The sequence below is a fragment of the Diplotaxodon limnothrissa genome, linkage group LG9 (assembly GCF_057381915.1).
Source record: "Diplotaxodon limnothrissa isolate DT_005_m linkage group LG9, D_limnothrissa_male_GT1.1, whole genome shotgun sequence".
NCBI classification, from domain to species: domain Eukaryota; kingdom Metazoa; phylum Chordata; class Actinopteri; order Cichliformes; family Cichlidae; genus Diplotaxodon; species Diplotaxodon limnothrissa.
This window is the reverse complement of record NC_140604.1, coordinates 865,729-891,123: the sequence shown is the minus strand read 5'-3', so window position 1 is coordinate 891,123 and position 25,395 is coordinate 865,729. Positions and strand designations below refer to the sequence as shown.

General features: G+C 41.9%; 1 protein-coding gene across 3 annotated transcripts in view; it reads left to right on the top strand.

Annotated features, from left to right (window-relative positions):
• LOC146624949 (uncharacterized) overlaps window positions 1-20,102 on the top strand; it is a 71,353-nt gene extending 51,251 nt beyond the window's left edge. Inside the window, exons 5-8 of one of the 3 annotated variants that reach the window (XM_085361866.1) lie at window positions 8,653-9,186; window positions 9,343-11,083; window positions 11,167-11,258; window positions 20,019-20,102. In XM_085361866.1, coding sequence (XP_085217992.1) covers window positions 8,653-9,186; window positions 9,343-11,083; window positions 11,167-11,258; window positions 20,019-20,102 — 2,451 coding nt within the window. Of the gene's footprint in view, window positions 1-8,652; window positions 11,084-11,166; window positions 11,259-16,845; window positions 17,008-20,018 lie in introns of those variants that run through there. The other 2 variants (XM_085361864.1, XM_085361863.1) reach the window with 2 other exon arrangements.
• The last annotated feature ends 5,293 nt before the right edge of the window (window positions 20,103-25,395 follow it).

The following is a 25,395-nucleotide window of genomic DNA, read 5'->3' as shown; positions in this document are numbered from 1 at the left end:
CAAAGCACTGACACAAACAGCTCTGTAATGATGGTCCTGTTAGTCTCTTTATGAACACTGTTAAGATTTTAAATGAACAAATACACAAACTTATCAAACTCAAATTAAAATAACTGTAAGAAATATTTGAGCAGTGACAACAGACAGCAGATAGATGGTTTCCCTGTGGACTGTGGGTGAAAGGCAGGACACCAGAGTGACAGATCCACAGACACGCTGAAGTTAATCTGCCGTGTAGTTGCACACAGATAACCACAACACATAAAAACCTAACACAAGTAGCACGCAGTGGCTACAAGCATTGCATGTAATTTGTTCTAATATCCTTCAGATTTACACATGATGACAGCAGAAACCTGTTTAATCAGACAAATGAGCTCCTCATCAAAGAGAGCCGGTCACACCGTCCTCTCCTGTTTCCAGATGAAACACTGGAGCCTGAACCCACAGACAGCTGAGCTCTGGAGCCAGATGTTTAGTACTCACTGGCAACATGAGCACGGCCTGTATCTGATCACATTTTTAAAAGTTCAGTTTACTTTGTTAACTAAGAAACTAAGAATCTGTTTTCTTGCAACTGACTTGCCAAGCTGTCCTTTGATTTAATGCAGTAACTGTCCATCAAAGTGACCAGTTCCTCATTCTTTTGAGCTCGGCCTCCACACATTGAACATGAAGATTAAACTTCAGCAGCACACGCAGATCAAAAGATCAAAGTCAGCCACAATCATCCCAGTGCCGAAGAAGTCTCCCATCTCCAGCCTGAACGATTACCGCCCTGTGGCCCTCACACCGGTAATCATGAAATGCTTTGAGAGACTAGTCCTTCAGAACATCAAGGATTACCTCCCCCCAGAATTCGACCCCCACCAGTTTGCATACCGTGCAAACAGATCCACAGAAGACGCCATCGCCACAGCCCTCCACGCTGTGCTGAGTCACCTAGAGCAGCGGCAAAGCTACGTCCAACTGCTCTTTGTGGACTACAGCTCAGCCTTTAATACAATCAACCTGGACATCCTCATCACCAAACTGGTCACTCTTGGCCTCCCTCCTCTCACATGTGCCTGGATAAAGGATTTCCTCACAAACCGACCCCAGACTGTAAGACTCCGCCCCCATCTCTCCTCCACTCGCACACTGAGCACCAGCTCCCCACAGGGCTGTGTGCTGAACCCCCTCCTGTATTCTCTCTACATCCACGACTGCAGTTCGACCCACAACAACAATCTCATCATCAAGTTTGCTGATGACACCACGGTAGTCGGACTCATCTCGAAGGGAGACGAGGAAGAGTACAGAGAGGAAGTCCTGAAGCTGGCAGCCTGGTGTTCAGAGAACAGCCTGGCACTGAACACTAAGAAAACCAAAGAGCTCATTGTTGACTTCAGGAGACACAGCACTGACTTGGCCCCCCTCTACATCAACGGGGAGTGTGTGGAGAGGGTCCACACCATCCGGTTCCTTGGTGTCCTCATCTCTGCTGACATCTCCTGGACAGACAACATCTCAGCGGTCATCAAGAAGGCCCAACAGCGGCTGCACTTCATGAGAGTCCTCAGCTGAACTCCAACCTGCTGCTGACCTTCTACCGCTCGTCCATTGAGAGCCTGCTAACCTACTGCATCACGGTATGGTACGGCAGCTGCACCAAGGCGGATAGAGCGAGGCTTCAGAGTGTGGTCAAGACAGCACAAAAGATCATCGGCTGCCCTCTCCCCTCCCTGATGGACATTTATGCCTCAGCAGAGCAGCAAACATTATCAAGGACAGCTCCCACCCTGGCTCCAACATGTTCAGCCTGCTTCCCTCAGACTCAAAAACAGTTTCTTCCCCAAAGCCATAACCACCCTGAACTCACACATGCACAGATAACACAGCCCCCCACTTCCCACTTCCTCTATGGACCACCACTGTGCAATACCAATTCTATGTGCAATAACTATATACATAACACTATTTATTACATATTACTTACGTCTTGTATATTGTACATTTTATGTATATATGTTTTTCCCTATGTTAATATTGTCCATATGTACATAGCGCTGCAGAACTGTGCCCCCCAGCATGTTTACACTGAGTAGGAGATGCTCTGTATCTCATTGTACAACTGTATAGTGACAATAAAGGCATTCTATTCTATTCTAGACACCTGCCTGCTTCTTGTTGTCACACGTAAAAGTGTGGAGCATCAGTCCACAGCTGGCCAGCCTTTCCTGATTCTGCTGTTTACTCACCAGTGTTTTTTTCTAAAGGTTCATCTGATGTGAATCCTATTGTGATTTATAAAAAAAATAAAATGGCCAAATATTAAAAGCCTGAAAGAAATCCGTTGCTGTGATATAAGCTGAACACCACTGCTGAAAGACTTCGAGGTCTTTCTTTTCTTCCAGATTTAAACCAATCACAGGTGAGCCCTTTGTGAACGTGCATTTGTCAAACCCCACAATTATAAATGTGACATTTAAAGAAGAACAAAATGTTTGAGACGTTGCTCAAGAAGTGTGGAAATAAATGGTTTTCTGATAAGTAGACAATCATTTAAGATGATAATTCAAAAAGCTCTTTTGTCTTTGTTTGGTTTTAGACATTTTAGCATTTCATTGTATTGAATCTAAATCCAGTAGTTGATCCTGCAATTGAATCCACGCCAAAGCACCTTAATGTAACTGATTTGGCGCTATATAAATTAAACTGAATTCATTGGTCTTCCTTCTCTCACCCCAACCAATCACAGCAGATGGCCCCGCCCCTCCAGAGCCTGGTTCTGCCGGAGGTTTCTTCCTGTTAAAAGGGAGTTTTTCCTTCCCACTGTCGCCAAAGTGCTGCTCATAGGGGGTCATATGATTGCTGGGTTTTTCTCTGTATGTATTATTGTAGTGTCTACCTTACAATATAAAGCACCTTGAGGTGACTGTTGTTGTGATTTGGTGCTGTATAAATAAAATTGAATTGAATTGAATTTGAATTTATATTATAAATAATACACAAAAAAACAGAAAACCCCAACAATTAAATGACTCCCTATGAGCAAGCACTTTGGCGACAGTGAGAAAGAAAAACCCCCATTTTATCAGGAAGAAACCTCCGGAGCCATGACGGGGATGAGAGGAGGACAAAGCCACTGCTTTATAGAGGTCCCATATATAGACAGTGTTCTGTATACAGAGGAGGACAGTTTGCTGATAAAATTTAAATCAGCAAAACAATGAATGAAGGAATGACTTTTCCAGAATCATCCAACCACCAGCGGCAGTGAACTCTGTTCTGGCCCAACATCATACTTCCTGTTAAAAGGGGGTTTTCTTTCCCACTGTCGCCAAGGTGGTGTATGGTAGCTGTGTTGGTTTTTCCCAACGATTACAATCTTTCTATAGATGCAACACATATATGGTGCTGATGAAATTCATCTGAGAGAACGTGAAAAAGAACAACACAGCTGGATTCCAAACATTTTTGTTCTTCCTTTTAAAAAAGGAAAAGGAAATTTGGAGATTTCACAAAATCTATCCAACACTAATCCGTGACTATTGTTGAATGTATTGTTTATACTAACATGAAGAATCTGATACCCATCTGTATCAACTGAATATAAAAAAATACACAAAGCTGTGCATCCAGTGGTCAGATAATCAGATAGTTATTTGTCTTGTATTCTCTGAGTGCTTCCAACACATGTAGAGTGTTACAGCTACTAATGAAGAACTAATTACTGCTTAAAGAGGTGTTGAAAGTGACAGTCAGACTGAACAGTATATCCTTGCCTTTTCTTTAAACACAAAGCTCATTGCTACAGCCAGGGATGGAATAAAAGTGATGCCCTTCAACTGCTTTTTAGTTTTAGCTTCCCTGTTTTCCACCACAGTCTAGGTTCTGTCACTAGTTACCTAACATTAGCAGTAACCATCCACAGACATTGTGCATTGTCTTAGATCCGGCTTGTGTTAAATCTGTGACAGGTTTTAGTGTAGGGCCCCATGATGTAAATTAGACTTAATACATGTCGTGTTTCATGTCCACTTTGAGTACAGCACTGCTTCCAGTCACATTTAACAGGCTGCTGATGAGTTGTTGCGGGGGAGGTGGAAGTGGAGGAGGTGACAGCTGAGCATTGCAGTATAAGTGCCAGGCCTTTCAGTGGTTACCATGGCACCAAGTCTGTCGCATTCTTGTGTCGTTACAGGAGAGTGTGTGTGTGTGTGTGTGTGTGCGTGCGTGCGTGTGTGTGTGTGCGTGCGTGCGTGCGTGCGTGTGTGTGTGTGTGTGTGTGTGCGTGCGTGTGTGTGTGTGCGTGCGTGCGTGCGTGCGTGCGTGTGTGTGTGTGTGTGTGTGTGCGTGCGTGTGTGTGTGTGCGTGCGTGCGTGCGTGCGTGCGTGTGTGTGTGTGTGTGCGTGCGTGCGTGTGTGCGTGCGTGCGTGCGTGCGTGCGTGTGTGTGTGTGTGCGTGCGTGTGTGTGTGTGCGTGCGTGCGTGCGTGCGTGCGTGCGTGTGTGTGTGTGTGTGTGCGCGTGTGTGTGTGCGCGTGTGCGTGCGTGCGTGCGTGCGTGCGTGTGTGTGTGTGTGTGTGTCTGTGAGTGTGAAACCTTCCACTGGCAGTCTTTGCCACTGTCACTATCCAACTGCAGATGAAACCAGATAGAAAACAATTTGATTCATGGTCCAGGAAGGTAGGATGAGACTGAAACACAAAGACGGGGTCTTCTACAAACACTGAGCTCAGCTTTGAGGACCTGAATATAACAAAGTGACCAAAGTACAGTTAAATATTACTCCTTGTTGGTCCTAATTAAAAGTAGGATCGGGAGGAATTTTAGCCACATGTAAACAAGCATCGCTAACAGAACCTAAAACCTATAAAGGGCTGTGGTCCCAAACCATACCCCACCTCGAAAGGTTAAACCTTACAACAGCGGTCCCCAACCTTTTTTGCACCACGGACCGGTTTGTGCCCGACAATATTTTCATGGACCGGCCTTTAAGGTGTCATGGATAAATACAACAAAATAAAACCAGTACCAGTACCGAAAAAAAGAAGATTTATTCATAACACACGGGAAAAGACCCAGGAAAACCGAGTTAACGATAAAAACGATAACAAAATAACGCTGAAAACCGATAAAAACCCTGAAAACCAGACATTTCACACCTGAGCCTCAACTCTCGCGGCCCGGTACCAAACGACTCACGGACCGGTACCGGTCCGAGGCCCGGGGGTTGGGGACCGCTGCCTTACAACACACTAAGACTACACGGTAAATTTATACAGTTAAAGAAGGAAAAGACCGGCCATAAAGTCCATGAGTTTTATTGTTGAAGTTTCTAAGACCTGTAGGATTCCCCAGTGAGCAAACAGGTGTTGGCCACCATGTGAAACATCCATTAAAATATTGCTTCACTCTGGAAAGTTATGGCCTGGGTTTCAGTATCTTCCAGGAAGATGCAGCTGATGATATTTTTTGCACTTTTTGCTCTTTGAAAAGCCATTTTTGTCTCCTGCAAGATGGAAAGGAACTCAATTTGTTTTTTCTGCTTGATTCATTATTTTCTATGTCTATATACAGATGCTGCCTACCTCGTTTGTAAGAAGTAGCTGACTGAGTTATTCTTGCCTCCTTATCAGCTCAAAGCAGTCTGGACATCCTCCTCTGACTCCTGACATCAACAGGGGGAACTGCTGCTCACTGAGTATTTTCTCATTTCAGACCATTCCCATGGTTGTACATCAACCTGAATTACTCACAGCAGCTCATCTGCATCAACAATCATCTTTCTTTATGTTGAGGCTTGGTTTGAACTTCAGTGAGCTGTCTCAACTGTAGCTACGTGCCTACACACTTTGACTTGCTGCTGTTTTAAGACTGTATAAATTTTCTTCATCTGTTGTCTCATGCATATAGTTCCACATGTATGATTTGCTTCTGTCAGTGCTATCAGTTTTGTTTCAACAAATCGTTCACGTTTCATTTTTCTGTCTGAACACTTTTTCTCTAGCTTATGTCTACATTTTTACAGAACTATTTCCAATGTCAGCAAGGCTTTGATAATAAAATGAAACATTTTGATAACAAAGTCTTCATACTGTGCTGAAAGTGTTTGAATTCCTATTCATGTTTAGACAAATGTCAAATAAGGTTTAATTGTTTTCATGGCTTTTGCACAAGCAAGTCTGTGTTATGAAAATGCCATAACTTGATAAGAAGTGCATGAAGAGCAGTGAAGATGACATCCCTGCTGGGAGAACTGTAATAACATCAGGAACTTAATGGTACTATGGACGACAACACTTAAGACGAACTCTGAGGCAATCACACAAGTTACCATCACATGTGGAATATACCAATGTGATGCACTGTTCCCCACTGTTGATCTGCACAGGCCTCAGTCCTCTAAGCCAGCAGTCCCCAACACCCGGGCCATAGGCCGTGAGAGTTGAGGCTCGGGTGTGAAATTTATGGTTTTCAGGGTTTTTATGGTTAACTGGGTTTCCCTGGGTCTTTTCCCGTGTTGTAGTTGTGTCTTATATTGAAAGAAATGTTTACGCGTTACCATAACGACCAGAGAGCATTAAGGGGGAAAGAGGAGGATGTTATTGTTGGCGCATTTCAGGAGGCCGCTGCTAATAAAGTTACACAGTTACACAGTGAATTCGTGTTTATTTACAAAATACCACAGTTTTTGCCTTAATCGTATCATTTTATTTTGTTGAATTTATCTGCGACATCTTAAAGGCTGGTCCATGAAAATATTGTCTGAGATTAAAGTGGTCACAAGGTTGGGGACCGCTGCTCTAAGCCAGCCCACCACTGAGAGTGGATATAGATTCAGGAGTGGAGTAAAATCTGCAACCTCTAGAAAAATGTACCGAGACAGTCTTGTTAAAAATCTGCTGCTATCTAGCAGGACGATGAAGACAAAATGAGGGTGGATGCTTCTGCAGTTGCCTCACAGTACAAAGAAAACAGAGAAAACCCAACAAAACATGAGCCCCTTTGAGCAAGCACTTCGCTGACAGTGGGAAGAAAAAACTCCTTTTCAACAGGAAGAAGCCTCTGGCAGAACCAGGCTTAGGATGTGCTGCAACAGGAGAAAGACACCCTGTGGAAGAGAGCCAGAGATTAATGATAACTAATGACTAAATACAGAGTGCCGTATAAACACAATGGGAGTTAACAAGGTGAGGGCCCTAACAGCGGCCATAGTAGTTTTGTTGGTTATCAGAATATTATTTATTATTCTCTAAGGCAGCGGTCCCCAACCCCCGGGCCTCGGACCGGTACCGGTCCGTGAGTCGTTTGGTACCGGGCCGCGAGAGTTGAGGCTCAGGTGTGAAATGTCTGGTTTTCAGGGTTTTTATCGGTGTTCAGCGTTATTTTGTTATCGTTTTTATCGTTAACTCGGTTTTCCTGGGTCTTTTCCCGTGTGTTATGAATAAATATTATTTTTTTCGGTACCGGTACTAGTTTTATTTTGTTGTATTTATCCGCGACACCTTAAAGGCCGGTCCGTGAAAATATTGTCGGGCACAAACCGGTCCGTGGCGCAAAAAAGGTTGGAGACCGCTGCTCTAAGGAAATGATGTGGGTTACAGTTGCTCCAGACAGTAACAGACTAAACTAATTAAGTAGTACAACATGTTACAGAGTTTACATATTTAAAAAATAGCACTAATATATAGAAATTGCTCACTGTACCGTATCACCCACAGGATGATCTGGTACTGTAAGGTCATTGAAATAGGATGAGGCCTGATTACTCAACACCTTCTTTTCCATGAGAAGAATTTTAAAATCTGTGTGGCAGAATGGGCCAAAATGACACTACATGCGACTAGTTTCTCCATACAGCAGGCAGCTTGAAGCTGCCATCATCAACAAAGGCTTTTGTGCAAAAGATTAAATACATTTTAGTAAGCATATATCTTTTCTGTGTGTTATTTCTAATTTAGTTTTAATAACAGGAAAGTTTGCAGCTTAAATACATGCACAGTTTATGCTATCCTTCAGTGGCAAAGCTAAGAAGCCACTGTTGTGGCTGATAGTTTGAATGTTAATGTATGTAGGAAGTAGCATCCTGGCATTTGTAATGGCAGTACTCACTTTTTCTATTTGTTTAACAAACATATTTACAGACAGACGTGTGCACACAGACACACAAACACACAGGGAGAGTCTTTTGTATTGTGTACATTTCTGTCACTACTTCTTGTCTTTATTATTTGGTTACTTGTGTAACTAAACAGCATATATAGGGCTTATGGTCTGAACAGGCTACATTTTCCTATGACATTATTTATCAAAAACGCTGCAAACAAGACTTGATTTTTTTGACAGATAAAGCTGCAACACAAGATTTCAGACACATTTCCTGATGTAGCAGCAATCAGCCCCTACAAAGCTTACTTAAAGTGTGTGGTGGTACCCAGACCCAGTCCTTACATAAGGGTAGACACAATAGACAAAAAATACTCTCTAATTTAGCTGTTTTTTATACGCTGCCTTTCTTTCTGCACTCAATGACAGAGGAAAGAGAGAAATTAACACACACCCACACACACCTCTATATGTGTGTGTGTGTGTGTTTAAAACAAACAAACAGCAATTCTCCGTTCTAAAAAACAAATCTTTCCTTCTCTTATTCTCTTTTCTCTCAGAAGGCTACCTCAGTGGATAGAGAGGCAGATGGAAAGGAGCTGAAGAAAGGTTGCAGCACAGCTGACAACTCCATGTCCATCACCATGGAAACAGCAGAACAATCAGCGTTGGAGATGGATTGTGAAGTGGATGTTGGCATGGCTGATTCACCTAAGCAACAGGATTTTATTGCAGATGATGAGCTTGTTTGTTCAGCGACACCGCCATTAGTCCCAGAGTCTCCGTTGGAAAAGGTAACGCTCGACACTTTATTAACTGACATGCCACGCAGCAGAGACGCAAATGACAAGCTTGACTGCTCTGACCCCAACGTCTGCACTGAAACGGCTTGTCAGAATCAAAAAGAAGCTTTGGTTTTGGAGCCGGCCTGTGAAGAGCTCAGCAGGAATGAATCAGTCACCTCATCTGTGTCCGACCCACTCTCCAGTGTAGACAGTGTGTGTGAGAATGACCCCCAACATAAGAGGAGGAAAACACCAGAACTAGATCCTGCGCAAGAACAGACCCCTGAGCTAGAACAAGATGCTGTACCAGTACAAAGCCCAGAGCCTTGTGAAGATCCTGAGGAACTAAGTCTTGAACTAGAGCAATACCCTGAACTAGAGCAATACCCTGAACCGGAGGAATACCCTGAGCCAGAGCCGTTCCCAGAATCAACGCAATTCCCTGAACCAGCGCTAGACCCTGAGCTAGAGCCGTTCCCAGAATCAACGCAATACCCTGAACCAGAGGAATACCCTGAACCAGTGCTAGACCCTGAGCCAGAGCCGTTCCCAGAATCAACGCAATTCCCTGAACCAGCGCTAGACCCAGAGCCAGAGCCATTCCCAGAATCAACGCAATACCCTGAACCAGTGCTAGACCCTGTGCTAGATCAGTATCCTGAGCCAGAGCCTGGGGCTGTTGACAATTATCTGCATTCTGAACAAGATGGCTATCTAAATCTGGAAATATATAAAGACCCAGAGGCCCAAGAACTCATATTTGAACCATCCGTCACAGAGGAGTCTATGTTAGCACAGTGCATTAGAGAAGAAGCTATGTCAGACGTCTCCACCGAATCCTGCCATGAACCTGGTCCTGATGAAATGGAAGAATGCCTGAGAGTTGCGATTGCAGCAGCATCTTCAGATAGTGAGACGGATGAAAAATGGAGAACAATATTCTCCTCTTCTATTAATAAAGAAGATGATGATTCATACTTGGATAGTCTTCAGTTGAGTGCCCAGGAGCTCTTTGTACAAAAAGCTGAGATGACAGGTGCTGAAGACCAAGACAGCAACGCTTTTCATGAAGTGTGTTTTGAGGTCCCGCAAGTGGAAGACGTTCTGGAACAGCCCGAGGTTAACGTTCCTTTTCCCAGCCCTTCACAAGAGGTTAAATATAACCCGTTAGGCCTTCAAGGCTTGTCTAAAATATCTGAAGATGAGAGTGAGAATGGTAAAGATGCCAATTATAACCACATCACTCACCAACCGCACATCAGTGTAGATGCAGTCAAGAAGCTACCTAAAGACTTCTGTGTGATACAGGAAACCAAGAGTGAGAATGTTAGTACAGAGCACGTGGACTTCCAGCTGGCTCGTAAACAGTGGCGGGAAATGGAGGAACAAACCAAAAACAAGGTAGTCTTACCTACAACCAAGCAGCTGAGCTTCCACGGCAGCCACAGCTTCATGTACACTCCAGTACGCAACATTGACCGACCTCACAAGAAAGCACATGATCTGGAAAACTTAGATCTGGTTGGGGAGTATCCTCACACCCAATTCAGCCCCTGCTCAGAGGATTCTGGTTTGGATGATTCCAGTTACAGGTCCCCTTATGATGATCCAGAAGCAGTTGAAAGGGATATTCGCATATCACTGGAGAGGGAAGAAAATTTCAAAAGGGAGAGGGGCCTTTCCAGGATGGGCAAATCTACTGATTGTGCACCATCAAGAAGTATCCCTAGATCAATAAGCACTCCACTGACGCCGTCATTCATCATCACCTCCTCACCTACCAAGGAACCATTCAAACATGAAATGTCAGCGAACAATGTAATTATTCTGGACCCTAGCAATGATTTTACCTCTAGTCCCAGGCATGTTAAAGACAACATGAAAGCTCAGTCTAGTGAGTGGCACTCCAAAGAGACCAGCTCCAGTGTCATCATCCTGGAGACGTCCAATTTGATTATTCGCAGTGCCTCTGAGTTCTCTCTCAGTAAAGCATGTGAGCAGCCCCAGGAAAAAATGTTCCTGAACAACCCATTTTTCAAACTACGTTCGAGAAGCACAATATCCTTGGTGGATGAAGAGATCAAGATGGTAAAGCAGAGGGAGGATGAGCTGAAGAAGGAGAGGGAAAATCTGTATGCCAAAGACAGGTTCTGCGCAGAAAGAGTATTGTCAAATCGCATGGAAACGTTGACCTTTAATAACTCAGGTATGCTAGCATGATATTCACCATGTTTTTCCCTCCATTTGCCTATGTTAATGCTAATTATCAATTGTGGTGTGTCGTATTAGTTGATGTTCCTGTGAAGTGCAAGTCGTCTCCATCTTCACCAATGAAAACCACCCACAGGATGGATCGTGCTGCTCTATCGTGTGATCACAGAGTGAGTTCTTGATGAAACATCTTTGAATTTCTTTGTCATCAACCAAAACATGCAATTTCATGCTTTGCATTTCATATTTATACTGTCATTATGAAACCTGAGACTTGATAAATAAGCTCAAACATAATGTGCTCATTGTCTCATTTATAGTGTAAATAAGATATGAGGTGATTGTTTGTGTGTTTTCATAAATACAAATTTTTTCATGGTTAATTCCGGCATTTACTAGTAATTTGTGTGACCTCATCTAACGTAAGGACTATTTTTGCCTTATAAACATTTATAAATAAATGTAATGTCTCTGGCCTGTGTCCAGACATGTTGACACCGCTGCAAGTGATGTCGCACAGAAGGAGCAGCAAGTTCAATCTGTGTCTCTGGGAATAAAGGGGGTTGGTATCCTAGGGAGATCTCAACAGAAGACAAAACTGTGCAGATGAGGTGTGAGACATGTGTACATACTCCACCCAGACAAGATATGATGACCAAGTTGATGGATTGTTGGAAGTGAAGCAGTGAAGCGTAGCCTCCAGCTCCTGATCCAACCCTTCTGTTTGGCTGTTGGTCTGGGGATGATATCTGGAACTGAGACTGACCCGGGCTCTGTCATGTTCAGTTTCTTCAGAAGGAATTACAGGAGAAATATATGTAATTTAAAAAGATTTAATTTGCTTCAGCAGTTGGAATTACAAGTTGGACTGGACCTCCATGTGAACACAGCCACCTGTCTTCACACAAAGGACGGCCCTGGATCGGGCCGTATCGTTTTTATAACCCAACAATAACACACTATTATTATAACTGTCTTCTTCCCCGAACCATCCTGATGTCTCCATTTGGCCTTCTCCTCACTCACGACTAGGGATGGGTATTGATAAGATTTTCACGATTCCGATTCCATTTTCGATTCTGTTTAACGATTCGATTCTTTATCGATTCTCTTATTGATTCTTTTTAAAAAAGGAGAACACTAAGGTCGATTAGCTTAGAACTTTGTTTTATATCTTCTCTTTGAACAAGATAGAAATTTAGGAGTAACATGGCCTTACAAACCCAACAGTGACATCTTAAGAGATCCAGCCTACAGCTCTTCAATGGGGTGTCACAGGGTCCCCAGGAAAAAAAAATTGTAAATGTAAAATAATAAAATAAATATTCTTCTGTAGCAATAACAAAGTATAACATAAATTGTTCTGTAGCAATTACACAAGAATATCCAGTAATGTCCCTGCCTACAATTAAACACATTCACTTACCAAAGTGAAATCGGGGCATCTGCTGTGGCAAATGGGTGCAAGGCTTTGACCACAAACTGAGTCACTGCTCGGTGACATTCGTCTATCCTGGCCTGAAAGGAGACGCTACCGGTAGACTGCAGCGAGAACTGCCAGCATCTGAGCCAGACTCTGTCTCATCATGGTCACTAAATGCACAGTAATGGCAGGTTTGTAATAAGGCAGATCGCGCTAACATAATATGGACTGTTAGTTGATTATTTACCTGCCACATTAACGGGAGAGGACGTGCAAACGTTACCGCTGCTGCAGGTTGAGATTCACGAGTCCGGAGCGGAATTAAAAACACGACATTCATTTAAGGTCATCGTGTGTTTTGTGAGCAAATGCTTTTGCATGTTCGTAGTGTTTCCTCCCTTAAATGAAATATCTACTTTGCAAGTATTGCAAGTTGCCCTGTTGTCATCCGTTCTCGTAAAGTATAACCAAACTTTTGAGCGTTTGAGCCGCCATGTTTCCTGCCAGGTAAATGACACTCCACAACGTGGTGACGTCATTTGGGGCGACTGGAATCGATAAGGGAATCGTTTGCAAAAATGGCAAACAATTCCAAGGAATTGAAACAGTGGGAACCGGTTCTCAACAAGAACCGGTTTTCGATACCCATCCCTAGTCATGACCCTCATTATCTGCTTCTTTTCCTGGAATGACAAGACAGAAAAGAAAACACCTCCCTGCCTAGCCTTGATCATTTTAATAATATCCTACTACTGTTTCTATTTAACTCTCTTCGGCCTAGCAAATATCCTTCTAACCATTATCTAGTGTGATGTGTAAGCATGTAGCAAAACCCTCTGCTTCCCGTCAGTTCTCAATATTTGGACTTAGTGCTGTCTAACTACACAGTCACACTCCGGTGGATGCATCGGAGAGAAACTTGGGGTTAGCATCTTGCCCAAGGATACTTGGCATGCAGACTGGAGGAGCCTGGGATCAAACCGCCAACCTTCCGATCAGTAAGTGACCTGCTCTACCTCCTGAGCCACAGCCACCCCAAGCCACCCCTGAACAACGTTTTAGATCCTCAAAACATGGAGCGCCAACTTGTTTTTGAGCACATTGCGTTGTGTATATAAAAATAATAAAAACAGCTTTAATTAATCATTTTAAACCCTAGCAGCTCCCAATGCAGAACAGAAGGACTTCCACACCTGTGAAGTAAACTGAGGACCTCGATCAGACAGGATCTGGAATTCCGTGGAGTCGGAAAACATGATCTGTCAATAGTTTAGCTGTCTCAACAGCTGATGGCAGTTTGTCCAATGCTAAAGGTGGGCTGAATTAGAAATCCTATCAACACTGGTGAGTATTACAGTTTTTCCCGAGGAAGCGGGGAGACCAGTAACAAAATTTATGTGGAACAGAGTCTCTGTGGAATGGCTAGTGGTTGGAGCAACCCGAAAAAGCACTGGTTATGGTGTTTATTGCAGGCAAGCTACTACGTACTCTCTCACATCCTTTTCTACCGAATCCACCAAAAGTGACAGCGAAGCAAACATATGGTCCTACTCATCCCAGGATGAATGGAAAAATGGAAGGTATGGATCCAGTGGAGTACTGTGGCACATGTAGAGGTGGGTACAAACTGGCAACCAGGCGGGCCAGTGCCTGGGTTAGGCTTCTCCTGAAGGGCCTGCTGGATCGTGTCCTTGATTCTCCAGGTTACTGCACCCACCCTGCAGGAACCAGGGAGGATGTAGCCAGGCTCAGCAGTACTAGTGTTGGTGACGAACTGGCGGGAGAGAGCGTTTGACATTTCTGGACCTTGAACGATAGGAGTTAAAGTTAAAACGTGCAAAAAATAGTGACCAGTGAGCCTTGACGGGCGTTCAGTCTCTTGGCTGTTCTCAAATAGGTTAAGTTCTTGTGATCTGATTCAGCTTCAGGTGGCCAAGTGAACAAAACCTTTGCTGACATGAGGTAAGTTACAGGTGTCTTGATTAGAGATGGCACGATACCACTTTTTTATGTCCGATACCGATACCGATATCATAAATTTGGATATCTGCCGATACCGATATGAATCCGATATAGTGTTTTTTAATCAACAAAACTGTTTTTTAAAATATCTTGCTGCATTTTGCAAGTCTGCAAGTTCATACTCAAGTTTAAAACAACAACTACACTAAAGCTATTCTGTTATACCTGTATACAAAAAAAATATTTCATAGTTCAGCAATACTGATCAATCTAATAAACTTAAACCTACACCATCCTCCCTATTCTGGTATTTTAAAGAGTACTTAGCGTAAATATTAAGCAACCTAACTAATAGGGTTCCAACTCCCAGCAACAACAAAAATAAATAAATAAAAAATAGGGAACCACCCCTCACGCTCCACCTCATGATGCTTAATCAACGTAATCAACCTTAATTTGATGCAGTGTGAAAAAAAATGCACAGAAATCAATTATTTTTCAAGAAATATTAAATAGATTCAACATCTTTCTTCAACAAAATTGCAGACTGCACAGATGGTACCTTCCCAAAGGAAAATGTACTATAGCTTACTAGGGTATATATATTAGACTTAATAGTCACTATATACAGTAATTGACTTCTATTCATTTTACATCAAATTAAAACTTTGGGTGTCAGATAATTAATTATTAAAAGCTCGACATTTTAAATGAGAATAAGAAAGAAAAGTATGTCTTTGTGCCCCCTTTTCCCAGTTAATGCCCTATCGGCCCCCCTGGCTAAACTTTGCTAGATCCGCCCCTGCACAGTTACCAGCGTCAGCTACGTAGAAAAAGATCCTGGTGTAGAAAGTAATATTAAATAAATTCTAACAACAGCTTATCAAGCTTAAACGTGCTGCTGTTGTTCAGCCGCTGGTTTCCTCTTTCTGGCGCAAAGTGGGCCAAAAACAAACAAGAGAGACTCACAACAGAAAAGCCGATCAGCTGATCATTAGCAGTTTCACGATTGAAGTAGCAGCCGGAGAGCGAGAGGCAGTCGCTCGTTAAGCTTAACGTGGGAATGCTTTACAAACATTCAGAGATGGACTTACACACTTGCTTTACTTCTCTCGGGATAACTTTGTCGGAGATGAAATGCCGGGTTGCTAGCGAAGCTCCAAATGCTATCCAGACCACCGACAGGTCCCGCATGCCACAGCTGCTCTATCACGTGATGCATACTGCTCCGACATTCTGAGGCGAGTTACGGCGTGTTGCAAGTTTTGTGAGGTGCTTTCGTGATATTTAATGGATCGGATTACAATTTTTATTTTTCTCCGATATCCGATCCAGTAATTTAGGTCAGTATCGGACCGATACCGATACGTAATATCGGATCGGTCCATCTCTAGTCTTGATGCATGCTCAACCAACCTGGTGAGTAAGTGACTTCTTCAGTCTCAGCTGACTGCAGGTTTCCCCAATCTTATAAACAGGACATGTGCATAATGACTGAAACCAGCCCACTGAAGGAACAATGGGCTGGGAGGTCAGTTCCTTCATCATAATTATGCAAATTCGCATGACCATTGATCAAAGCCCACTGATCAATGGCCATGAGTACCACTCACAGAGAGTTGGGGATTAGCTGCAATCACAGCATTGTAAGATGGTGACAGATGTGCCAGTGGTTGTTGAGTCATGAGAATTTGCATAATTATGATGAAGGAACTGACCTCCCAGCCCATTGTTCCTTCAGTGGGCTGGTTTCAGTCATTATGCAAAAGTACTGTTTATAAGATTGAAACCTGCAGTCAGCTGAGACTGAAGACGTCACTTGGATGAGTGAGAAACGTTTCTCCCACAAAACACTACGTCCAGATGAACAGAATCAACTTTTGGAGATAAGTTACAGGTGCTGCTACCTGACTGTTGTTGTGGATAAAATGGGAAACGTCTGTACAAGTTTGCAAACCCAAGGAACTGTTGAAGGTGCCTGCGAGTGGAAGGAGTGGGCCATTCAGCGACTGCTCAGATTTTGGCAGGGTCCGTCTTCACCTGCCCCCCTGCCAGAAATTAGTCCAGAAAAATGACGGATGGTGAATGCAACTCGCACTTCTCTGCTTTACATACAGCAGCCACTGAAACACCGCGTGAAAGCGGATTCAATTATCTGGGAGATCCTTGGAAAAAATGTCATTGAGGTGGACAAACACGAAAAGGTTTAGGAAATCTCTGAGAATGTTATTCACTAGTGCCTGAAAAAGTGCTGATGCATTTGTAAGACTGAAAGGCATGACTTGGTATTCAAAGTGACCCAGTGGGGAATTAAAGGCTCTCTTCCATTCATTCCCATATCTGATGTGGACTAAATGGTAGGTGTTTTTCAGGTCCAGTTTTGTGAAGATGGTGGCACCATGGATGGGTTCAAAAAGATGATGGGATGGCTGCCAGTGAATCCAGAATATAGAACAGAATGGAAACTAGGACCAGAGGAGGTGGCGCGGGGACCGGGATCGGAGACTAATGAAAATAGGTGGGCTGAGACTTGAGACTCCTTTCAGCCCTCTCTCCCTCAGGCCATTTTCAATCCTAAGAGAGAGAGAGAGAGAGACCAGATCCTCGAAGGACTCAGGCATCTTGGGAGGCTAAGTTGTCCCACATCTGATCATTCAGGCCTTGAAGGAAAATACCCTGAAGGGCGCGATCGGGTCAGCCTGCCTCAGCTGGCATGGTGTGCAAATTGATCACAAATTCCATGACGCTTCATGAAAAGGGTTGCAAAGAAAGCTGTAGGCACAAGGAGACAAGGTAAGTATGCAACAATCAACAGCTAAATCACAAGGAAATAGAGCCATGTTGTCACCATGAGTCGCTGATGGACTGGAGAAGAAGAGATGACCTCACCGGGCTTAAATGCAGCCACGCTGATCGTCACTGAATGAAACAGGTGAGTGTCCAAGGTCCTGCCCAGGATCCGGGAAAACACAAGAGGAGACGGAAAAACACTGGCCGTTCACACGGACATCATATGCCTCATCACCTGAGCCAAGGTGCAAGAATTCCTCCGTCTAAACTCACAGTATAATAAAAACACCATGTTTGTAGCCACAAAAGGGAGGTGCACTGTTATTGTAAACTCAACACATTATTACACTAAGAATTCTACACTCCTCAGTGACAACGGCACCTATGAAGCCCACACTACAGTTTGTTTTTGCCTTATTTTCCACAAAATTGACACCAGATGTTTTGGTTTTTATTCTTTCTCATATTTCTAGTATTTTTTCTTCTCTGTCCTAATTTTACCAGATAAAGAACTGAAGGCTCTGTTCCTCTTACATGTCAGTATTCTGGAAACCTCGAATGGGAATGTTTGTACCTGCCAATACATTTGTCTTTGTTCTGTATCTCTATGTGCATCATTTGTGTGTTGTTTCTGTTGTGAATAGAGCTGAGACTTGTTGTACTTGAGGTACTTTAATTTTCATTTATAAATGCTTTATAAGGCAAAAAAAAATAGTCATCACTTTAAATTTAGGATATTTAATTAATTCATTAATTTTCTTTTATTAATTCATTTAATGAAGTTAGTTAAGCACACAGAATGCTTAACCAACAACTATTTACTGCTTGAATTAGCCATGAATCACAGTAAGAAATGACAAATCACTTATTTGGACTTGTTAAATGATACCATGCACATGTTCTACTGTATATGAGCTGATTAACCAGGAGAGGTTAATACGCTTCTGGCGACTTTATAAATGAGGAATTAAGCGCTCACTGAGGAGGGACATTATTAAACTTCAAAGTCTAATCTTTTTTTCAGAGGACTGTAGTCTACTGTGCAGTCCTGTGAAAAACACGACTGCAACAACTATGTTGTGATTTAAAAGCATGTGGAGCCACGTTTAGCAGCGATAACTTGAAGTATTTGTTTTCAGTGATCATGTCCATGATCTCATGTCACTCCCCTCAGCTCGTGATCATAGCTGAGGGGAGCAACGTAGATTTGATAGGTAAACTGACAGCTTCACTTTTATGCTCAGCAGAGTGTCTGTTAGTCACACACTCTGCTCTCACACCCTCGTTTGTGAACACAAACCCAACAGACTCCTCCACTCGGGGCAGCAACTCGTTCTGGAGCTGGAGTGGGCGCTCCACCCTTTTCCAGCTGGCAGCTTCTCATTCATGTCACCTTACACTGAGCTGTGCAGCTACTTCAGTGCAAGGCTGGAGGCAGAATTTAATCATGAGGCCACTAAAGAGGAGACACCTCACCAAGTGGCTCCTGTATCAGTTCACATGACACAGTCCCAGATCTCGTCCCTGGTGTTTGCACCCAACTACAAGTAGCTGGTCTCTGCTCATGGATATGCCCACAACAATGCTGTTGTCTGGAAACATCCCTCTCTCAGGAAAGCCGCAGAGCTCAATGGCCAGGACGACAGAGTTCGGAGTTTGACTCTCAGTCCGGGCTGCTCTGATATTCCTTCCATAAAAACTATAATCAGAATTTGTGACCAAGAGCAGCCTTGTCAGAGTCCGACACCCACCAGAAACAATTTTATTATTTTTATTTTATTATAAACAGATACTAAAGCTTCTGCGTAGATTATTTGTTCGTGTAAATGGAGAGTCCTCATGCAATAAACGTTAACTATGGAGTTCCACAGGGTTCAGTGTTAGAGTCATTTCTATTTACATTATACTTGCTTCCATTCAAATATTATTGGGATTAATACTGGAATCTGTGAGTGTTCAGAAATGGCTCCAAAAGATCTTCTGTTGAAATCTACAATTCTCCTTCCCAGATTTTCACTGAGATGAATTTTATTCTGAATGTTGGTTATTCTAGTGAGTGCTGCTGAACAAATCCAAAGAAAATATTACTCTGACATTCAAATGCACACTGAGTGTATGTAACTCCTGATCACAGGGGTATATTTTATGGCTTTGTTTGTTACAATAGTCTTTATTTTAGGCAGAAAAAACAGACTTGCTTATTCAGGAAACCTTTTACATCCTTTTTCTTTGTGGTGAAATACTTTTACTAGGACATTTCGCCCTCCACACAATTTATTGTAGCAGCCAAAACTACAAGCTTTATAAAATAAACTCTACTTCATGCACCCGGCTGTATCATATTTGATGTCCAATTTTCACCATGAATTTAGTCAAAGTTAGTATGCCATGCACAGTAAAGACATGTCTCTTTAAGACAAATATTTATATTTAAGTAATGGAAGCCATGTTGAATCAGTCTCCCTCTGAAGTCATCTTGCATTATAGTTTCGATGATGATTTGTAGATCTGAAAAAAGTATGTGCGTCAAATATAGCAGCAGCTGGCGTGACAGGGTTGTACCTCGGAAAGAAAGAAGTCACATCCTGTCTTAACTGACAATAGTTTGAGTCACAATAGAATAACAGAAAGAAAAGGTAGACTGTCATTGCAAAACTTCCTTATCCCATCTTTATTCTAATAAGCTGAGAAAGCTGGTGGAAGAGGTGGAGGGAGTGGTGTGAATGCAGTAAACCAATAAAGTGTCTTTTGCCAGTTTCCAGAGATCCACACTGGAGGAAGACGCAAGAGTGCCATGGCTTTGCGCTGGGAGGCGGGAGAGTTTACAAAGAATGAATGAAATGCAACAAGTCAAAGGTTCACTGCTGTGTTATTCTCATTCAAGTCAGATGCACTGTTAAAATGGTTTGTTTCATGTTGTGACATAACCTAAATTCTGCTTCGTGTGATGCTTGGGCAAAGAGTGTTTATCCTTACGTTAGTCTGAACAAAGTTTATTGAGCACTGATGGCGGATCTGATAACGCTCAGTTCTGGCCAAGAGGTGCCTATTATGTTTGTGAACACCCAGACGCATTTGACATTTGTTCATTACTTGTGAATAAATACTCATATTTGCTGCTGTTTTAAAGTCTTAATAAGCTACAAAATCTGTAATTGTTTTAGTAAAGTGATGTTTCTTAGACAACTAAAAGCGGTGCCAACATACTTTGTATTTAAACCCTAAACAACTATTTTTCTTCTTATGTTTTGGCTTGTGAAGAAGCACAGAAGGTCCTAAAACTGACAAACAGTGCAGTAAAATAAGAACAGACCTCAGCAGTTTGATATGGCATTGAGTGCATGTCCTGTCAATGCACTACAGTGTTTAGTGGATCCTGGTCTTTTGCTGAAGATTTCCTTCTGTGGGAATAGATTGGATAAAGGATCATTTCATTGTTTGTGCCATGTCAGATGACTGATTGGAGTTAGTCAGTATTAAACCTCCAATAATGTGAGTGTAAAACTGTAAATGGACTGCATTTATAGAGCTCTGTACCTTTATTAACCAAGAATGTGACCCTGAAATGTCTCTGCTGGGAGAAAAGTGCATCAATTGTTCTGTTGTTGGTGGCAAGAATGAGCATAGCAGGCTTCATATAGTCCCAGGCTCTCAGCATCTTAAGGCCCTGTGGATTACTCACAACAAGAGGAACTCACGGTATGGTGGATGCTTCATATGGCTATAGTTACCATCTGTTTGCTTTTCTATTGTTCTGTCGTTGCAGTTGATGTGCTTTTCTGCTTTAACACAACTGAATTCTCCAAAAAGGCTCCAATATGTTTCTGTTTCTGCTGTTAGACAAAGGAACATGCATGAAAAACAAGAGACTAGTTAAAACCAGCTCAGTCCCTTTAATGCCATTTTCTTTCTCGCTGCTGAAATCATCAGAACAGCAACGTTGTGTGGAAAAACCAGAAGGTGTACATAGACAGACAGCTTTGCCTCAGTTTTATATGATGAATAGACTCGTCTGCCTTTAAAAACATATGAAATTAGACACAAAAAAACTTAGTGTCAAAGGATGAAACGAGAAACAGAATCATAAAACCTGGAAGCACAACAAGGGCTCTGTGAGAACGATGACACAATCTGAACCAGTCCTTCAGTGAAAGCGTTTGTTCTTTCTGCCCCTGACAAATATATAATACTGTCCACTTTTTGCTAACCTTTGAGACATTATACATGTCAGTCAGATTTTTGATGTTATTGTATGTCTTGATAATGAAAATGTGACATTGGTCGGTGTATATTAACTGTATTTTCATATTATGCTGTTAGTTGCAACTGATATTTAAGCTGGATGAACACAGGAGGAATATCCATGCATCCAACTGAAACAACATAGACATCACTCAGACAATCATATTATAAATGTCAAGATTTTTATGAGACTACATATAAATTTATAATTCCTTTTCAACCCTCCTTGTGGGGGTCAATGAAGCCATGGCCTAGCTCTAAATTACACAGGGTAATTAAAGGTTACTCTAATAATTAACAACTTATTTATTTATTGTTACAGTGGGTTCCTTTACATGAACAAACACACTGATGGTTTTTTAATAAATGTTTCAGCCTCTCTGAAAAACAATTTATACAAATTCAGTGCTTTCACCTAAGAGTCTATTGATCCTAAACAGTTTATTTTTCATTTCAGGTTTGTATGCTTAATTGCTGAAGTATAGCTTACAAAACGTAAGGATTGCTTGCTGATGTTTAAACATTTTGTGTATAGCCTCCTCTGTCGCTTTCAGGGGCTGACTGGGGCTCTATTTGCAGGGGATTTTCACCGTGTATTCCTCATGCAAAAATAAATAAAGCTATATATGATATATGAAGAACTTTGTCTAGCTTTGTTTGCTGTTCATCAGCCTGTGATGCCTGTTGTGAAAATATGGTTGTGCAAAGGACACAGTAATCCTGAAAGTCACACTCAAAGGTTTATGAATGACAAAAAACAAAAAACAGCTTATCATCTTTATCATCTGGTGAGTATAAAATGCCATAAAATCATTGTGATTCTGTAAGTCCATGAATAATGTCCTCATCTTTTTTGAGATTCACTAAAAAGACTATTTAATTTAAATAACTGCCTCATTTACACCAGAAAATAGATTTTTGTTGTTGTTGTTGTTGCTAGAAATGTTTGTGGGGTTTTAAAAAAAAAAAATGTCATGTTTCAAGTTTTTGCTCTTATGTAAAAAAATTCCCAAGAATGGTGACTGAAAGTTTTCATAACTTGTTCATAAGGATCCAAAATGAAGGACCCCAGACTCAGGGAAACACTCAGAGTTGCAGCTTTATTAATAATGCCACTATAGTTGCACATTTCTGTCCCAAGCGTCGAAAAAATAATTCTTCCACTTCTTAATGTGAGCTGTCCAGGTTTATATCTGACTCGTACACACAAAACAAAGCTACCACAGCACGATGTCACGGTCAAAAAACTGTTTGCAGCTACAGCGCGCATCTCCCCCGCTGTGCTGGCTCATTCTAACCACACAAAAGGACAAAACACGGGGCAGAGGCAAAGGAAACGGGAAGGAAAATAACTAGATGGGGAAACATACATGTGACAGGACAAAATAGAAAAGGAGCTGATGTGAGGAAAACAGGAACACAAAGGAAGGATTAAAGCTGAGGCAACTGGCAACTACTATAGTGCAAAAATAAGAAACAACAAAAATACAAAGCAAACCTGGAATCTCCATGACAATAGTGTTTACTGATGTTTTTACTGCTTCCTAAGTCATGTGATTTATTTTTAAGACAACCTCAAAGATCACATTTTGTTTGGATAATTTAAGCAGGTTGGATAGGTTGCACTTCCTGTTACAGCTCGGTAATAAAGGGGTAATAGTAGGGTAACGAGGGGGGAAACAAGAGTGTAATCATTTGTAATCAAAGTTATTACCATGCAATGACCAGAGTAATAACAATGTAATATCCAAGTAATATCATGGTAGCAACAGCGGTTACAGTTGAGTGATTTTACCATGAAATTTATGTAACACTTTATTACCACTCAGTTACCTGTGGTAGTTTCTGTGTAATAAGCAGGAAACGGAGCTGCAAAACTGCCTGTTTCTATTTAATAACATATTAATAACCAGGTAATAAATAACCGTCTAAAACAAACTTAAAGAATAGTAATGACTACCAGGAAACACCTGTGGCAGTTTCTGTGTAATAAGCAGCAATCTAATACTTTGGTCATGATAGCTGAATAAAACAAGCATCAGGAAGTCTGCAATGAACTGGAAACACTGAAAGAGGATCCTCTTTCACAGCTTAGTTTATCATGGATGACAACACATAGCATTGTATTTCAGGGAGGAGAGAAGGTGGAGCACATTTTTAAACCGACTCTTAACCATCCAAACATCCAGCCTTTCCTCCAGTGAGGAGCACAAAGCCGCCCACTGCATACTGAAAAATGAGAAGTTTTAAAGAAAAACAATGTTAAACCAAGCGTGATGTAACTGGCAGTTCTGAGCAACAATTTGAAAGATACAGACTGTCCTATTGAAAAAGTGCACCATTATAATTTTGTATGAAGTAAAATAAATAATTCATCTTTTTCCTTTTCTAAGCAAAACCACATATTAGAATATTTCATGTCTGTCATTAAAAATAAACCACTGCAAAATGCACTGGGGGTAGATAGCTATATTCTGAGTACAGAGTGGCTAAAGCTAGCAGTTGGCACCCCTCGTCTTTGTCTTTATCCAGGGTTCAAATAGGAAGTGCAGACTCCCAGTAGGCAGCAGTCTGCCACCTGCTGGCAGGCAGCTCTTTGCAGGCTGTTTCTATTTATACTTATTACACAGAACCCACCACAGGTGTTTCTAGGTAATTATCACAGACTTTTTAAGGTTGCTTCAATATTCTATTAATATGTTTGTCCAGTTTGTCCTGTACTGATGAGAGTCCAGGTTCCATGGGAGGCAGGCCTTTATGTGCTGTAGGATAAGACTCAGGAAACATTAGGTCTGGAGTTGGTGAGACACTTTAGGGCAGATGACATGATCTGTGATCCATGTGGTCCACACTGCAAAAAAACAGCTGCAAAAAACTTTGTTGTTTGCAAAACTCAGTTACTTTTTTGAAGAAGTAACTATATAATTAATTGCCCAACGTTGGTCATTATTTACTGTATTTTGCAGACAGAGTTACAGACTCTCTCCCAGACCACAGACTCATAATACAGTCAGAGCTTTATTTTAAAAGAAAAGAGAGCGAGAGAGAGAGAGAGAGTTTTCTTTTCAAAATTGGAGTTCAAGTTATTTTTCCTTCTAATAGTGTTAACATGCTGCACAGGTCATGAACAAGATTGTTTTTAATTTTCATTGTAAGTGGGCTAAAGCATTAATTAAAAGTAGTCTAACATAAATGTAAATGCTGTAATTTGATTACTTTAATAAACATGTAACTTGGATGCTGACGTGACCACAGCGCACACGTCTGATGTTGCTCACAGTGGTCCAAGGGACGCTCAGGGAGTTTGTGTGTTCGCTCAGACACATGAAACATTAGAGGGAACATTGCTCTAGACATGAACAAATTAGAGTCTTCACACACTAAGGTTGATTATGGAGTTCAATGGGATTCTGCTCTTGGACTACGTCAGTTTACATTATACATGCTTTCTCTCAGCAGTATCATTAGAAGGCATAGCGCACATTTTCACAGCTCTGCAGATTATACCCATGTCACGGTCTGTGGATGCAGACTGAGTGGAAGTTAGAAAGTGGACCCAAAATCAGACATGTGGAACAAAACTTGATTTAAACAGAAAAGCAAGCCATCTAATGAGGCTGGTGGAAAAACAACAATAAAGGCGAACCAACAATAACCTAACTGGGATAAATGGGATGGGATTTACTACATAAATACGCATGAGCCTGAGGAGGGAAAAGGAAACACTCAGGGAACACAGCTGGGGTGAATAAACATAATGACAAATGAAGGAAGGAAACAAAACTGAACACACTGAACATGAGATGCAAGACTGTCAAAGTAAAACAGGAAACACGCAGACTAAGACTTGACATGGGACAGGAAAGTAGGAACGGGAGACAAGACACGCA